The sequence below is a fragment of the Penicillium digitatum genome, chromosome 2, assembly GCF_016767815.1.
Source record: "Penicillium digitatum chromosome 2, complete sequence".
Classification (NCBI taxonomy): domain Eukaryota; kingdom Fungi; phylum Ascomycota; class Eurotiomycetes; order Eurotiales; family Aspergillaceae; genus Penicillium; species Penicillium digitatum.
Genome location: NC_089385.1, coordinates 3055870 through 3071824, shown reverse-complemented (window position 1 = coordinate 3071824; position 15955 = coordinate 3055870). Strand labels below are relative to the sequence as shown.

General features: G+C 50.4%; 5 protein-coding genes across 5 annotated transcripts; 1 reads left to right on the top strand and 4 right to left on the bottom strand.

Annotated features, from left to right (window-relative positions):
* Window positions 1-307: 307 nt before the first annotated feature.
* On the top strand, window positions 308-1776 carry Pdw03_7119 (Expansin-like protein 1; the record flags this gene model as incomplete). Its single annotated transcript, XM_014678734.1, has 2 exons — window positions 308-1291; window positions 1366-1776. 2 exons carry the CDS (start codon window positions 308-310, stop codon window positions 1774-1776), a joined length of 1395 nt encoding a protein of 464 aa, XP_014534220.1.
* A 354-nt stretch (window positions 1777-2130) lies between these two features.
* On the bottom strand, window positions 2131-2517 carry Pdw03_7118 (Proteinase inhibitor, propeptide; the record flags this gene model as incomplete). Its single annotated transcript, XM_014678735.1, has 4 exons — window positions 2131-2221; window positions 2283-2351; window positions 2411-2451; window positions 2503-2517. The coding sequence occupies 4 exons, from the start codon at window positions 2515-2517 to the stop codon at window positions 2131-2133; spliced, it is 216 nt and encodes a 71-aa protein (XP_014534221.1).
* A 907-nt stretch (window positions 2518-3424) lies between these two features.
* Pdw03_7117 (Helix-loop-helix DNA-binding) lies at window positions 3425-5260 on the bottom strand (the record flags this gene model as incomplete). Its single annotated transcript, XM_014678736.2, has 5 exons — window positions 3425-3765; window positions 3821-4375; window positions 4894-4917; window positions 5139-5177; window positions 5242-5260. The coding sequence occupies 5 exons, from the start codon at window positions 5258-5260 to the stop codon at window positions 3425-3427; spliced, it is 978 nt and encodes a 325-aa protein (XP_014534222.2).
* A 1198-nt stretch (window positions 5261-6458) lies between these two features.
* Window positions 6459-7728, bottom strand: Pdw03_7116 (Protein NH2-terminal asparagine amidohydrolase, putative; the record flags this gene model as incomplete). The annotated part of the gene is made up of 2 exons (XM_014678738.1): window positions 6459-7432; window positions 7551-7728. 2 exons carry the CDS (start codon window positions 7726-7728, stop codon window positions 6459-6461), a joined length of 1152 nt encoding a protein of 383 aa, XP_014534224.1.
* Window positions 7729-10804: 3076 nt separating this feature from the next.
* Window positions 10805-15579, bottom strand: Pdw03_7115 (Leucine permease transcriptional regulator (SAC3), putative; the record flags this gene model as incomplete). Its single annotated transcript, XM_066101562.1, has 4 exons — window positions 10805-13662; window positions 13806-14766; window positions 14819-14998; window positions 15058-15579. The coding sequence occupies 4 exons, from the start codon at window positions 15577-15579 to the stop codon at window positions 10805-10807; spliced, it is 4521 nt and encodes a 1506-aa protein (XP_065956645.1).
* Window positions 15580-15955: the final 376 nt, after the last annotated feature.

Here is a 15955-nt window from a genome sequence, read left to right as displayed (position 1 = left end):
AGTTTATCAAGCCATATGCAGGAGTATGACCATAGATGCACAGGGCGCCTAGACTCTTATATCACACCCGTTCTGTCATTTCTCTCTCCCTCCTCATACCTTCTTTTGCTTCCTTGGCACTCCATCCTGTCTGGAACAGTATTTCTCTCGAATCTGGCATTCGTTATCCAGACGTCCATTCTTTTGTGCACCCTGCACGTCCTATCATTAAGAGTCAGCCTGTGACTTTCATTCATTCGATCTACCATACTCGAGATCCTGTCTTACACAATCCCTTCATTCTTTACTTACATCTACGTATTCGACGATGAAGTATCTTCGCCTAGCCTCTGTGGTCGCTCTTGTCAGCGCTGCTACTGTGTCCGCTGGTCCATTAGGCGCCCGCGAACAGGACGGATCCTGCCCCAAGGGCTACACTATGAGCGTCTACTACAAGACCATCACTGTGGAAACATACCCAGCTGCGACCTCTGTAGAGACTACATTTACCCCGACATCTACGCCGGTCATTGTCGAGTCCGAATCCTCCGCTGAGCCTACAGTGGCCTCATCGTCTACTGCGATTGCCGTGGATACTACGACATCTTCAGTCTCTGCTGTTGAGACCTCCACTGCACAGACATCTGCCGCTCAGACATCTGCTGCTCAGGCCTCTGCTGCTGAGACATCTACCGTTGAGACATCTACCGTTGAGACATCTACCGTTCAGACATCTACCGTTGAGACCTCCACTGCACAGACATCTGCTGCTCAGACATCTGCTGCTCAAACTTCTGCTGCTCAAAATTCTGCTGCTCAGGCCTCTGCTGTTGAGACATATGCTGTTGAGACCTCTGTCGCTGAGGCTGCAGTTGTCAAGACCGCCCCAGTCGTGGCTGTTCTGCCCACTACGTCAACTGAGATTGCTGCTGTCATCAAAACCGTTGCTGCTCCAGCCGTGGAGACCACCGCCGTGCAGACCACCGCTCAAGCCCCCGTCGAAGTCGCCAGCACTTCCACCAGTCAAGCTACTGTCCAGGCTGCCAGTACCTCTACTCAGTCTGCTCCTTCCTTCTCTGCCACCAAATCTGCAATCAACAAGTCTACCTCTGCCGGTTCCTCCAGCGGATCTGCCGGCGAAGCCACCTTCTACGGCGGCAACCTTGCTGGCGGAACCTGCTCGTTCTCCGGCTACACTCTCCCGAGTCACCTCTTCGGCACGGCCCTCTCCCTCCAGCGATGGGATGATGCCGCAAACTGCGGTACCTGTGTGTCCGTCACTGGACCAAAGGGTAACTCCATCAAAGCAATGGTAAGTCAAGCATCTCCTCTCCTCCCTTTCCATGCTATTCCGTCCTATTCCGTCCTAACGATGACCCAACCCAGATCGTCGACCAATGCCCCGAATGCGAAAGCAACCACCTCGACCTTTTCCAAGACGCCTTTGCCGAACTCTCAGAAATCTCCGCCGGCGTCATCCCAACCACCTGGTCATATGTCTCTTGTGATCTGGATGGGCCTTTGAAACTCAAGAACAAGGAGGGCACATCTGCCTACTGGTTCTCGATGCAGGTCGTTAATGCCAACGAGGCTGTGACTGCGTTGGAGGTTAGCATTGATGGCGGTAGTTCATGGAAGAGCACGACCCGCACTTCGTACAACTTCTTTGAGAACAGCGCTGGGTTCGGGACTAGCACCGTTGACGTTCGGATTACCGGCGCTAGTGGCAAGACTGTTGTTGTCAAGGATGTCGGGGTTAGCTCTGGCTTCGAGGTCACTGCTGTGTCGAACTTGTAAATCCGGGGTTGAGGAGAGATGTTCATTTTCTTCTGTTTATATTCTATAGCTAGGTGGTTTGGTGAAAGGGTTCCCGTGTTAGAGATTTACATAGTCCAATGCAACCGAACTAATCCATAGCAATGTCGATCAACGAGGTCGCTCTCTTTCTCTGAGATTTATATCCATGTATATACATGGATATATACATGTATACATATATAAGTCATTGGCTTTCTATCATAAAAGCCGTATTGGCTGGCAAAGAACTAGTTGTACACCCAACAGTCATATAGTAGGCCATGATGCAACACGCTAATGAATCTGTCCTCCTGCTATGCATACACTCCGCAGAATCTCACATCCGGCAGATGATTACTGCGTCTTCACTTCCTGGTCTACCTCGATGTGTTCCACGTGCGGGTTTGAGTCCAGACTGTGGACTGTACCCTTGGGGAAAGAAACACTATCAACAAGACCGAGCATTAGCCATCTTCCCTACCGGATAGAGTGTCGATACAACTTACACAAAGCCCTTGATCAGCGAGTATTCGTGTCCGATGATGCCACCTTGCTCCTTAGCATGGTACTTGACGCTAAAGAGACATGAATCAATAAACATAGTGTATCTCAAATGTGGACGTGAGATCCATACGCCTGAACCTGGTCGTCGGTTGCGTCGGGCTTGCACGTGATCTAAGAGGGTTAGCAAGCTGTATGTATGTTACGAAGCTAGTATTGACTCACAATGTAGGAAGACATGTTGAGATAGTAGAAATGCGGTTTATGGTAAGAAAGTGGGAGAAATCTTGGACGTAGAGGGGATTAAGTAGAAAGGTAAGACGAGCTGGCTGACATCATAGAATAGAGGGGTAGCCCCATTGATGTGTTGTCTCCGTGAGTCAGCGAATTAAAGCGAATTATATGATTGCAGTGGCTTCTTCCAAGGTTACAACTCAACTTCAATGCCTTCTAGAGGTAGAACTCATAGCTCTGGGCTACCTACATGTAGGCAGTCACCAGTCAATGACGCAACCCTAGGTATACTTCTCAACCGTCTCTTACCGCGTGACTTCATCCCGACGCGGGGGAGATGTCCCAATCCACGCCATCTACCCAAATTGTGACATGGTGAGAGCCGATATACGCCTAAATATACAACTACAACACGATTCCTACAAGAAAGAGTCTAGGGAAAGAGATAATTTAATAGTTTCAAACAGACTTGTCAACCCGCAGCTCCATTCCAAGGCAAACCCATCCCAGCCGTAGATTCGCCAGCCCACAATCCATTAATGATGGAATAAAATAAAGCAAAAAAAAGAAACAACAACGGATAAAGCCCGAGTGACGTGCAAAGACCGCAAATGCGAGCAGAGAATGATCAAAGGAGGTAAGCAACAACAGGAGAGAAATTGTGTAGACAAAGTTGTGGGGGTAGATAATGGGAATACCAGAGGCAGACCGCCTTGCGAGGAAACGAGGGGTAGTGAGAAGTTCATGGGGAGGTTACATTGATAGGAGGAAACATCCATGGTAGTAAAAGTAAGTATCTGTCAACAGTAGAATGGCAGATTGGAACAGCAGAGAGAGATGAGGGTATGTTCAAGTCTTGACCTCCGGAAACACAACAAGTCGTAGCACATGCAGAAGAAAAAGGACGATTAGCCTAATCCATCTCCAGTGACTCCAGCTCTTTTGACTCCTCGTAATCATCAAAGTCCAGGCCAGCATCCCGGCAACGCGTCAGCCACTTCAGGGCAATGTTGTTACGTCGGGCGACCTCGCTTTTAAGCTTGGAGTTTGAGCCGCTGATCTCGGCGATAGCGTGATTAGCAGTAAGACTGTGCTTCTCAAATTGCTCGTCGATGTTCTTCTTTTCTTCCTGGAGCTGCAGGATATATTCAATGGCACGTTGGAGGATCGCGCCCTTGTTTTTATCGCAGTTCGGCACAAGACGAGCAATCTGGTTGATACCTTCATTGATAGCTTCGCGGCGGCGACGTTCAACTAGGGGAAGCGGTTAGTATGCAAACACGAAATCGATCAATAAGGCGATTCATACCTTCTTTGTGATTGTTCTTGCGAATTTGGTGCCATTCAGGAGAACCGACGGTAGGCTTCTGGTTCATACTCTGAGCCTCGCGTGCCGCATAGACCGCAGCAGCCGTCGAATTATGGTTGTGACCACCACCCATGGGAGTCTGATTCATCTCATCGCCAAAGGATAACCCTTGCGTAAGATTGCTCGCATCGAACCCGGAATCCGGAGGAGGAGGGTACTTGTGTTGAGGAGTGTGTGCAGCCAAGGCGGCTTTAGCATTGGCGGTCAGCGCATTGTCGTCGGACAGGCCGTTCTGCGGACCGACATGCTGAAGAATTTGTTGATCAATGTTGAGTTCGGCCCCAGTGTTGGGAAGTCCGTGGTCGTAGTTTCCAAGCCCTCCGTGGCCGAAGTTGTGCTGGTTATCCATACTGCCGTTGCTTCCGTGGGAAGAGCGGTTAAGACGTTGCGAGTCGGGACCTAGATCCTCGGAGCCATCTCTCTTGCGCTTATGCGAGCCATTATCTGGGCTATTCATGGTGGGATCAGACATGCTGAGCCCTAAAGCTGATCGTCCTAATCATGGTAGTGGTTAGTGGCCAGCACATGAGAAGTAAAATTGAACAAGCCCCGGAGAATAAGAGAATAAGAGAAGAATGTGTGATTGAAAATGTCAATACAGCCTGCGGTGAGTAGGTGCCTGGCAGATCAAGTCTCTCTCGGGACAATCAGTTGGCAGCCCGTGAAGCAAACAGACGCGTTGATCCGACGCGCTTGCAGGGCATCCCAGAGAGGCCGGCCACGTTGGACTCGGCCATCGCCAGTAGATTTTTCTGGTGAGCAGCAGTGCATGGGAATAGTTCTACGGGGTAATAACGTTGTCAAGCGATCGCATATGATGCGATGCCTCGAAACATCCGCAGGGTCGCAGACATTGGAAACGCGTCATGATGGCTTGCAGGCAGCGGAGGTCACACAGGGGGGAGGGGGGGGTGGTAGCATCGTGAGGGGCACCACTTGCGATGAGCATCACGACGCGAGGTGCAATAACATGGGGGGATCTTGATGAAGATGGAGCATCGATGGAGCCGTACCTTGGGATGATCTCTCTTTATCACCTGACAGAAAGTCACCTGCCCGACAACAACAAGACTCAAGTCACGTTGTCTGCGAAACCCCGAATTTGATGCAGAAATGCAAAAAGTTGAAAATTTGAGCAAGCCGATATCGAGATCTGCAAACGATTTAACAAAATCCCTCGGGGTAAATTTGAAAATAAGAAAAGTTGTTTCTTGAGGAGAATGTAGAGCAGCGGACAAGTTCAAGATGGATTGCTCACGTGGCAAGGAGGTGGTCGAGAGGAGGAGTCGCGCTGAATCTGGTGGACCAGAACAACCAAGAGTGCAGTAAATCACCTGATTTCTCTATTCAACAATACACACTGACGTAAGCATGCCGCATGCCGCATAAGAGCCACCTGGAAACCCTGGAGGTCTAGACAAATTTGCAATCACAACCCCCCAAAAAAAACCGACATCAGGAGCTGAAGATAATTAACTAAAATGCTTGAATAGTCCTGGGGACTCTACGCCTCCATCTCCCATCGGAAGTCATGTGTAGCCACCCCGTGCCCCTCCGCTGCACACCTACTTTGTTGGTCTCTGATTGGCTGCCGGGTCTCGGGGAAGGGATTCCTAGATCACGTGTAGAGGTATCTTATGGACCAATCGCAGGTGCTAAATCACCAACTGCGACGGGGTGATCAGACCGTCAGATACAATGAGCTTCATAAATCCACACTATTAGCAATTATATGGGCGTAGTGGAGACATATTAGAAGCCTACTAACCACATGCAACATACCCGGCATTGATCCGAAATGACTATCATCCTTGTTTCCCTGCAAGTGATCATACTAGAGCCACTAGTGTATAGGATGCCACCTTCCACTTGAATCAGGAAATACAACAGGGAAATATCCCAGGACCATGGTAGCTGTGGAAAACAAGGTCATGCATCATGTAGTGGGTGTACCGGTCTAGATCCTGATATAACACGAGATTCTTTTTTTTTTCCAATTCACTCCTCTCACAGGATCCATCGTTCGTAGTTCTCCTCGGTTTACCTCTGATCCCTCATCTGAGTGGAGAAGAGGAGAATCACATGTTTCAGACTAAGCATCCTGAAATAGCATTTCCCAAGCCCTTCCCACCACCATGTCTCCCAAGGGTTGCATCGGATGTCTAAAATGGTCTTCCCTAGTACTTTGTCTGCACAGTGATGGGCATGAAGACTGAGTGATCATAAGACCGCAGGATTCCACCCCGATACGATCTTGAACTAGAAATCTCAGCTTTCTGTCTGAAGATTGCGACGATCTCGCTGATCCTCTTCCATATGTCACCACGTTTGAGTTCCCTACCACACGGGTCCCCTCCACATGATGCGCCTGTGGCAATCGGTAAAGTTTCCATTTTGGCAGGGAGGATCGCCATCACATTGAGCAATATACACCGTGTGTTCTGGGATTGGGGGGTATCACAGAATCTCGGGTGACCGAAATACACTTCCTAACGTCATGTCGCAAGAGTGGATCCTCGATCTGTTCATAGACTCTGCATTATCTGTGGAATAGTTTGACGCGTCCAGTTACGCCACATCACCCGGAAGCCTTTTTCAGGGCAAAGACCATTTGTGCATCCGCCGTAGTATCCGCAAAACAAACACCTTCCTCCGCGGCGCCTAGCATGTCCCAGCAAAGTATCTTGACGTCGAATGGGACGCCCGCATCCTCTCTCTCACTTTCCTCATCCGGGGTGTGTGCACCTGACCCTGTATCTTTCTCCGCAGCATTAAGAGTGGGCCGTTGGGTCACCGCAATAATAGCGCTGGTCCCCGCATATCGCGCCGGTGGCTTGGTATCCTCTGTTGGTGGCTCCTCGCCCGACCGATTAGAAAAGACTATGACGATCTTCTTCGGAGAATCTGCCACCTTTCCGCCGTCAATATCCACCTCATGTTGCATCCTCTTTTGTAACAGGGGCCAGAATCGCTGAAGCCAATAGTTGAAAGTTTCCATCTCGGGCTTATCCTTCAAGGCATCGAGCTCTTCCCGGTTCAGCGTGGTCAACCAGGCCATGGACAGAATGACAAGCTGGGTCTTGGAGTCAAGAACTCGAGTTGCAAATTCCCATTTGGTGAATGGCGCCTCAAACTTGTACGGATTGATATCCATGCAAATCCCAAGGGAAGTCGCGACCCGCTTTTTCTCGGATAGAATCTGCTCACCCTGCGGCGCCGGGTTGGGTAAGGTAGACAGAGTGCCCTGGGAAGCGAATTCTAGCTCATGAAACCCTCGTTCAAGTTGCCCTTCGGCTGCCCACGTTTCATCGGTGTAGTACAAGAAGCTTTTGCGGTAGTTGAGGATGAACTCCCCATTCTCGTCGACTACCAGAAGTGAATTATAGTATGCGGCTTTGTCGGGATTCTGAGCATCTTTCTCAATCTCCGGGTACCCCACGCAGACCTTGCATCGTAGGTGTCTGGCAATTTCGCGCGCCCACGAGGCAGAGGGGCCATCACCTGCTGGCTCGAGATATGGCATGATCGCTTCCAACGAAGGGAAGTTATAACCTAGTAATTCATTAGCGAGTGACATTCTGCCGCAGCTTGAAGTGAATGTTAGAGACGGGGGGAAGACGGGGGTTTATCCGGTTCGATTCGCTGGACGGTTTGTTGACACGGTACGTACCCGTCATCGCCAACTCAGGCAGCACCAAGATATCAGGCTTCAACACATCGACCCCAACCCCGAGCTCCTTTCCATCTACCATTATGGTCTTGCCATTCTTCAACAGAGCATTTGCCTTCTCAATATTGCCGTGGAGATCGCCTAGCTTCGGCGCGAATTGAAGAGTAGCAATTCTCATCTTGTGAGACGATGGGATTTGAGAAATTTCTGAAGTGACGAAATACGAATGGTTGCGTAATCTGAAGCTGTTTCGTAAATCGTGAAAGAGATGAATTTGAAGTCAATGGTGTTGTTGACGTGGAGGCATGAAGCGTGTGTCTTCTGGTCCCAATACGGACACAGCGGGGCAGGATTTTCGCCACAATAATGACGGCTTAGAATCGTGAACGATATCTCATCATACCCCAGACGATGATTTACATACCCTGATCTTCGAGTCCAGTTCAGGAGCAATCCCTTTTGGTGTGTAGTTCATTTGAAAGTTGATGCCTCAGGGGTGAATCTCCCTCGGTTTCTAGCTTCACCAGCACAGGCAGTGGACCTTTCACCTCTTTCAAAATTGTCGAGGATCGCACCGTAGAGCTGTATGGGCTATGAAATGTATAAAGAGTACGCCACTCGCCGGATACACATCTTCAAATGCGATCGGTACGGTATACCAACGGCAAGAAAGGGTTTGCTCTTACGAAAGCCACTCAAGGTCCGGAGAAGGCAGACAATCTTCGCCGCGGCGAGCCGAAGTCTGAACAAGTGGATTGGTCACCCGAGACGTTTCTTGAAGAACACAATGACATTCTCATCGGCTATTCGCACATAGCAGGTCATGACGAAGTGCGAAGTCAGGCCCAACCCGTGTTGCGTTCTAAGGAGCCTTTGGTAAAAAAAAAGGTGGAGATGCTGCAATTCAAGCGCCACAGGAGAGTGGACCTTTCACATTTCGGGGGTGCGATAGTGACTGTGAATCCTTTTTTGTTTATCCTTGTTCAATGCGAGATGTCGGGCAATTATGTCTGTGCGTTTCAAGAATTTCGATGCATGTAGTGGCCGTGTAAATACCACAGAGGATTTTAGATCACCCAGGCCTCCCAGGGTTGTTGCTCCCATGCTCTTATACAAACGTAACAGAGACTCCCACCTTATCTGTGATGTTTCAGGACCGTCAAAGTGTTTCTTCTGGGCTGGACCTCAAGAGGATTCGTTTTTTTTTTTTCCCGATGGTGCATTCATCCATGGATTTCTCGTGCATGTATGCCTGTTCACTATTTTGCCCCTCTGTGCACTTTTTCGTCTTCCTCCATCTCGTTTCCAATTTTCCTTTTCCATTTCTGTACACCGATCTCAGATGATTCCTCAACAGGAGGCCACTTGTTTTTATAGGACTCTGATGGATAACCATCTTCGTTGAAAAATCGGGGGTCATCCTTCCCAGCGCTGCCACCATTCCGATGGCATAGGTCCTCGTACATCGATCTGCTGAGCCGCTATCTGGTCCTCATCCATAAAAAATCGGTGCCAAAAATGGCCTGCACTCCAATGATCTCTCAGATGGCCGTAGCAAGACTCCAGATATTCGAGGGATATACGAGCGCGAGTTGTCATTCGAACGTGGCTTCTGAGACTATACAAAGTGCAGTTTCAACACAAAAAGGGAGAACTCTGCAGTCTTGCTTTAGTTGAACAGGAACAGTTAAAGTCGACACAACTTCACCCACAATCTAAGCGAGGAAACCCTCCATATTAACAATGTAGGATCTAAATCCAGCATTCACTTGACAGGATTACCAATCAGCGTAGACGGGAAATAGGGAGCCCGAAGACTACGTTTCCATCGTTGCAGTTGATGCTAGATCTAGGAATTATCTGTTTCTTCCGCAGGTATAAGCTGTGAGATGATGTCTTCTATTGTAAGCCGCTATTCATTGGAAAGGTCATTCAATCGGAAAAGAAATCCCGAGATTGAATCTGCAACCTATCTCACTATTGTACCCTGTTCATCATCTCGCAAAACCTCCAGCAGTGGCTGAATTCACAAGTAACGATTTTCCCTTTTACACTCGGATTGGAACATCCCTTGACAAGCTCGCGAATTGTAAACAACAGATTCCCAATCCCGCCTCCAGCAACATCACTACGTTCGTAAGCTCCCTTGAGCATATCGAACACGATCCTTTCGGTACCAGTATCCGCATGGACATGCCCAAACCCAAGTAACCTAGGCCTGACTCTCCATAGCGAAGGCTGGGTTGACGGTTGTGAGGGATCGGAGATGCGAAAGCAATCGACGTTGTGAGTGGGGTTTGCGGGGATGATTTGATGCCCAGTGTACAGCTCCTGCGCAAGGAAGACACAAGGCTGAGCCAGGACTTGTTCCCCCGGCGTGGGTGATTGTTGATTGCGGTCACCGAAGGTTGGACGGGAGTGAAGACTTTGATGTAGTCTGAACGAGATTCAGACCTGGGAAAGAGGGTTACCTAGGTGATGTTGGCCTTGAGCAATTGGGTAACCTCAGGGTGTTTCGGAAGGTACGACTTCTGCCTTCCTCTTGGGGTCATCTCTACCTCGATCACCGACAATTGCTAAAGATCCAGCCTACGTTGGATTCGTTGAAAGTCGTGACATCTCCATATGTGACCATTGGCCACTGCACCGAGCGATAGACTTACCTGACTAGGTTTGAAGATGTAGTGGTAGTTGGAGGGTGCATCTATATCTACCAAGTCATCTTAGAGTCGAAACTAGACTTCATTCTAGATAGAAAATAGTTTGATTTGGTTGTTGCATCACTTTGACCAACCACGAAATTGACCAGGCGTTCAAATAGAAAGGGGAATTGCAAGTCCCCGGATAGGCACTCAGGGTCTCGACAAGGTCAATATCCAACTTGCGACATGAGGGAGGATTACGATAGATGGTTAGTTCTGGAATCGATCTGCAAATGGTGTACATTTTTGGCAGGGTGAAACCCCAACATGCGGCTATATCCCGTCGTAAATGGAAGCCGGTTGGGGAACTCAGGCGGTATATAAGTTGAAAAAGAAAGTAATGGAGAGACGAATTTAATTTCGCTGCGAATGTCCATGGGGGGAAAAAAAGATATCATTGAAGCGACTCCGCAAAATGCAAACATGAGTTGAGCTTAGAAAGCAAACGGGTACTCGGACCTAGGGCCCACATGAGACGAGAATATATCCGCGCGAGATGTTGAGATGATCAATCACAATAAGGCGGGAATACGGAAAGCGTAGTGCGTCTCCTTAAACAACCTGGGAAGACACGTCTTTGTCTTCCTCATCCTTCTTGTAGTTGTCGAGATTCGCCATCTTTCCATCCTTGCTCTGAGCCATCTCCTCTTTCTCTCGCCTGTGGCGTTCGAAATCCAGGGGCACATGGGCAAGTCCACGGGCACCTGTGCGTCGGATTCGCTGCTCGGTGCGGGACATAGGTCGGCCCGGAGTATCAGGAGCGTAAGCGACCTCGTATCCTCTGGTAGTGCGATTGAGTGTCAGACGCGGGGGTACATGGGATGTTGGTTGGGAAATTTTCCGGGCGTGGTACTTGTCCACGATTCGGGCGACAGGGTTTCTGTTTGGGTCGTGCCATGGTTCTCGGCTTTTTCCAGCCCAACCATCGAAGATTCCAGGGCCAGTCCTCAGCTTCTCAGCCAAGATCCGTGCCCGAGAGAGAGCTATCTCGTCCTCGTCAACTTGACGAGCCCGTTTCAGTCGGGCTTCCTCGATGTACTGGAGTTGTTCTTCCGTAAGACGCTTTGGCTCGCACAACGCTTTGGCTCGTGCAAGCTTTTCTTCCAGCTTTTCCAAGATCGGGAGCTTCGGCATGGGGCGGTTTTCTGCTTTGTATACGGAGAACTTGAAAGGGACATATTCATCTCCTGTGGAAACCTTGGGCACCTTGGTACTTGGACCCTGTTCCTCCGGCTGGGACTCAGTCTGCTCGTCCATCACTCGCTTCTTTTTGAGGACTCCGGACTTCTTGTGCACCAAGGACACTTGCGACTCCGGTGGCAGAGGCTTTTCCTCTTCAAAATGCACAGACCGTTTGAAGGAACCATCAGACACTGCCGCAGGAGCTTTCCCTTTCAGCGAGGAGCGCCTCTTGTGCTGGTGGAATAAATCTGCATCGGTGGCCCCATGCTGGCGTTTCAATGCCCCTTGCTGTCCTAGAGCCACCGAGGGTTCTGGGCTATGGAACAAGGGTGCTCGCGACTGAGTAGTTGCCGTTTCAGGTGAATATGCGTCAGATGTGGTGTCAAATATTTTTGGCTGCCGAAGTGCTTCAAAAAGAGTCCGGGGAGGCGACGAGGCGGTCGATTGAGTGTGCGAGACAGACCTACGCGTGCCCGAAATCGAAGCAGAGTTGTTGATGGGCTTCGAGACAGGAATTTGGGCCTGTGCAGGTGCAGACTGACTGAACACTGAAGTTTCACTCAGCTTGGGCGACTGTAGGTTACCCAAAGACGGGGACAGCCCCAATGGAGGGTTCTCGGGCGTGGGCGCAGTAGTTGCTGAAACATCTGCATTCTGGCTTGACTGCGTTGCCTTGGGAACTGCAAAAACCGAGCTGAGGACTGGGAATTGGCCTGCAGCCGCTTTCGAAGGACCTGAAATGGTGCTAGCATTGTTCACAGAGAACGGTGAGAAGGGCTGCCCAAAGCTCGACATAGGCGCAGTGTCCTTGGCTTTGAGAGCTGTCTCTGGGGCTTTGGGTGCTTGGAATAGGGATGGAGCAGCAGGGGTAATAGTGTTTCCCAGATCCACGGCTGGGAAAGATGGCGGAGCGTTCTGAAACGCAAATGGATTATCCCATGCATTTGTTGTTTGCTGGACTTTGGTATCGCTCTTCAAGGCTGTAGACTGTACAGAGGCGTTTGTGGGACCAAAGGGGTTGGCACCAGAGAATATCGAAGGCGCGAAGAGGTTCTTGGATTCAGTCAATGGTGTGGGAGGCGAGGTGCTGGGCCTGAACAGCGAAGAGGACGCGGTAGGAACTGGTGCTGGTTTCTCTGGCTTCTGAGTTGGCTCTGATAGCTTGGAGAAGGAGAATAGGGACGGCGCAGTGAAGGCACCAGCGCCAGAAGAAAACACAGAGGTAGGGTTGTCCACAGCCGATGCTGCGTGAGGCGAAGTGCTGGGATTGAACAGCGTAGGATGCACTGGGGTAGTTGTCGCTGGAGTCTCTGTTTTCTGCGTCGGTTCTGATGGCTTGGAGAAGGAGAATTGAGATGGCGCTGTGAAAGGACTCAAGCCAGGGGATAGCACAGAACTGGAGCCATTCGAGAAAATGGAGGCGGGTTTATCTGCAATCGACGATGCAGGAGGGAAGAGACTAGGCTTTGGAAATGCAGACGCGGGAGCAGTTGTTGCAGGTGTCTCCGTCTTAAGATTTTCGTACGCTGGTTTTGAGAAAACAGACGAAGCAGAAGAAGCAGAGGCGAAAGCGGACGATGAGGGCGTGGCAGGGGTAACAGACGAAACAGCTGGCTTGTCGGTAGCGTCAGGCTGAGAAGGAGAGGGCTTTGTCTGGAAAAGCGAGGGTGTCGTGGTCAGGGCAGAAGCGTCGGTCTTTTCGGTCTCTTTTGGGAACGAGAACGGATTTGGCGAAGAATTGAAGGGAGACGGCACTGCAGGCGTAACAGTGGCCGAGGGTATCGAATTTGCGAATGGATTTGAGGGAGGAAATGCCATACGAGATGGCTGGAAGGGCGCCGCGAAAGGATTTGGCGGCTTTGAAGCGGCAGGAGGTAGATTTGACTGGAAGAGGGAAGGCGAACTTGCAGCAGTAGATTGTAAAGATTTTTGGGACTCCGAAGCGATCCGAAATTCAGAAGCAGTCGTATCCTGAATAAGGGCGTTGGGTGTTTCAACCACAGGTGCGGGTGTCTGATTATCAACATCATCCACGAAGAGATCCCCATCTTCGGCCTCGGCTTCAGGCATGGTTTCACTCTTTTGAGGCAACTGGGAGCGATCTATCATGCCCATTCTTGCGGCTTCACTGATGTTCATGCCGAGAATGATGGCAACAAGACTACGTCCTGCGCGCTTCGACTCCACATAGGTTTCAGAGAAAGAGTGGTCAGAGGAAGGGGCAAAGTCTGGGACGCTGTTAGTGGCAAAACAAAGAGACAGGAGAAAATGGGATGGGAAGCTATCACGAAGTTGGGGTGACGAAGAGAGGCGAGGTAAGAAATGAAGGAAAACGAGGTTAGGCTGAGATGAAGTTTTTAGAATTACTTACCCACAGAGTCTACTGATCGATCACCCCAATTGAGATAGAGTCCACCACTAGCGTTCTCCACAAACTCTAAGCCCTGTGCATTGCAATATTCAATTGTCTGCTCGTCGTCGTCAAAGTGCAAAACCTTGGTTAATTCCTCCACAGTCCAATGGTCATTTTTGGATTGCTGTGACAGCGGAGTTCGGCAGTAGGCTTTCCAGATTGCACGGATTGCTGTCTGACGAATGTGGTTGAAGTAAACCTCAGCCACACAGGCCATCAGATATGACACACTCGGGGAATTGACGATGTTGAAGAAGCGGGCGTAGAATCCCTGAGCCACTGCGTTCGGTCGGCGAGAATCCAGCGCACCTTGAGGCTCCCATGTATTACAGGCAGCAGCAAAGAGTTCCAATGCCACCTGCACTCGAGGCGAAGCAAGTAGGGCGGTTGGCCATTTCTGGACACGGGCTTCCAGGTCAGGCCGCTGGTCGTGGATCGAGAAGAGGATGTGGTAGGCGCGAAACTCATCCTCGTTGGGGAAGTGAATGCGCTCACGGTTGTCATCGTAGTAGTACATGAGAGAGAGCATGGTATTGTTGAGTTGCTCACGCTCCTGGTGACGGTCGAATTGCTCTGTGTTCGCCGGGTTAGAAAGAAGATGTAGGGACACGATATGAAATCGCGCAATCCTCTCTAGACAAACTACCGCTGTCTTTACATCCTCTTCTTGTGTAAGTTGCTGCACTGAGAAGTCGTTTCGGATTGATCGTGTTCGGTTCCAGACAAACATGTGAATGACGGCTAACGGTTCACCACCATTGATCACATAACGGATAAGATAGTTCATGGTTTGTAAAAGTGTCTTTGGCGTCCTGATATCCGAGGGCAATTGCTCATCATTTCCAGCTGCCGCACGCCGGAAGCGCTTCACCATCTTGGTTTCCATAATTTCCAGCTGGTTCGTTGCCGGATTGTAGTGCTACATTTGCGTGTCAGCGTGGCGCCATGAGTGGCAAGCGGCGTATCATCACCTTTTCACATTTATCGACTGCTTTCTGCACGATCCGCTCCACCCTCTCGAAATCGGGACACATGCTGGTGCAGGTACCCACAGGTGTGATAGCCTGTTTCAAGGAAGTCGGCTGGTTCGGGTCTGCCATTTGCCCATCCTTGATCGCCCGTTCGCGCTGTCTCACTTGATCGATTTTTAGCTGCGGATATGGTTAGCTCCATGGTTGTGCTGTCCGTTGTAGAAGAAGAGCAGACTGACTTTGTCAAAGCGTTCCTGGTAATTGTTCAACGTCGATGCATGCTCCATGGATGCGGCAACATTAGATCCCCCGCCAACAAATTTCGTCGAGGACTGTTGTTTCTTAACGCTCGTGGGTTGGGCGAATGGGTTTTTGGCGACGCTCGAAGCCGCTGAAAGTCTGGAAAACGGAGAATGTTGAGCGGGCTGAGCGGGCTGAGCGCCGAACAGCGATGCAACAGGTTTGTGTTGATTTGGTTGCCCGAATAGCGAGTTGGCAGCACTAGGCTTGGGGCCCTCCGTGGGTTGTTGGGATCCATTCACGGTGTGGGTTGCAGCGCCTGCGCCGCGACCACGACCACGAGCCGTCCATGTCACTGACCCTCGACCACGCCCTCGAGCCCTCGCTGCACGAGGCGCACCTGACCCTCTCGGCACATATGTTGACGTATGCTCACCTCTTCCCCGCCCGGTTGAGCCTTGCACGCCCGGCGCGCCTCCCCTGTGACCGCGGCCCACAGAAGGATTAAACGGGCTAGCCATCCTGCCCGCAAAGAGCGGAATAATCTGGATAGGCCGCCGCCTCTTAGAATAGTTCCACCAATAACTCTATGGTGAATTTCGGGTTGAATTTTTGAGGTAAATAATTCCGATTTGCGATGATCGGCAAAGTCGATTGCGCAGAGATCTGAAAAGTTGTTCGCTATTTGCTGGAGTTAATGCGCCGAGGCGACAACAAAGAAGTCAGCCTATGTCACAAAGCCGCGAAGGGGTGGCCAGGATGGCCCCATACTGTACGGAGCAGACAGCGGATGGATACAAAGGAAGTCGTAGGACAAAGCTGAGCACATGGATGGATTCGGGGATAGGTATTCACGCTACCTGTCAGTAAACTCACAAGTCTTTTGTTTTCAGGGGT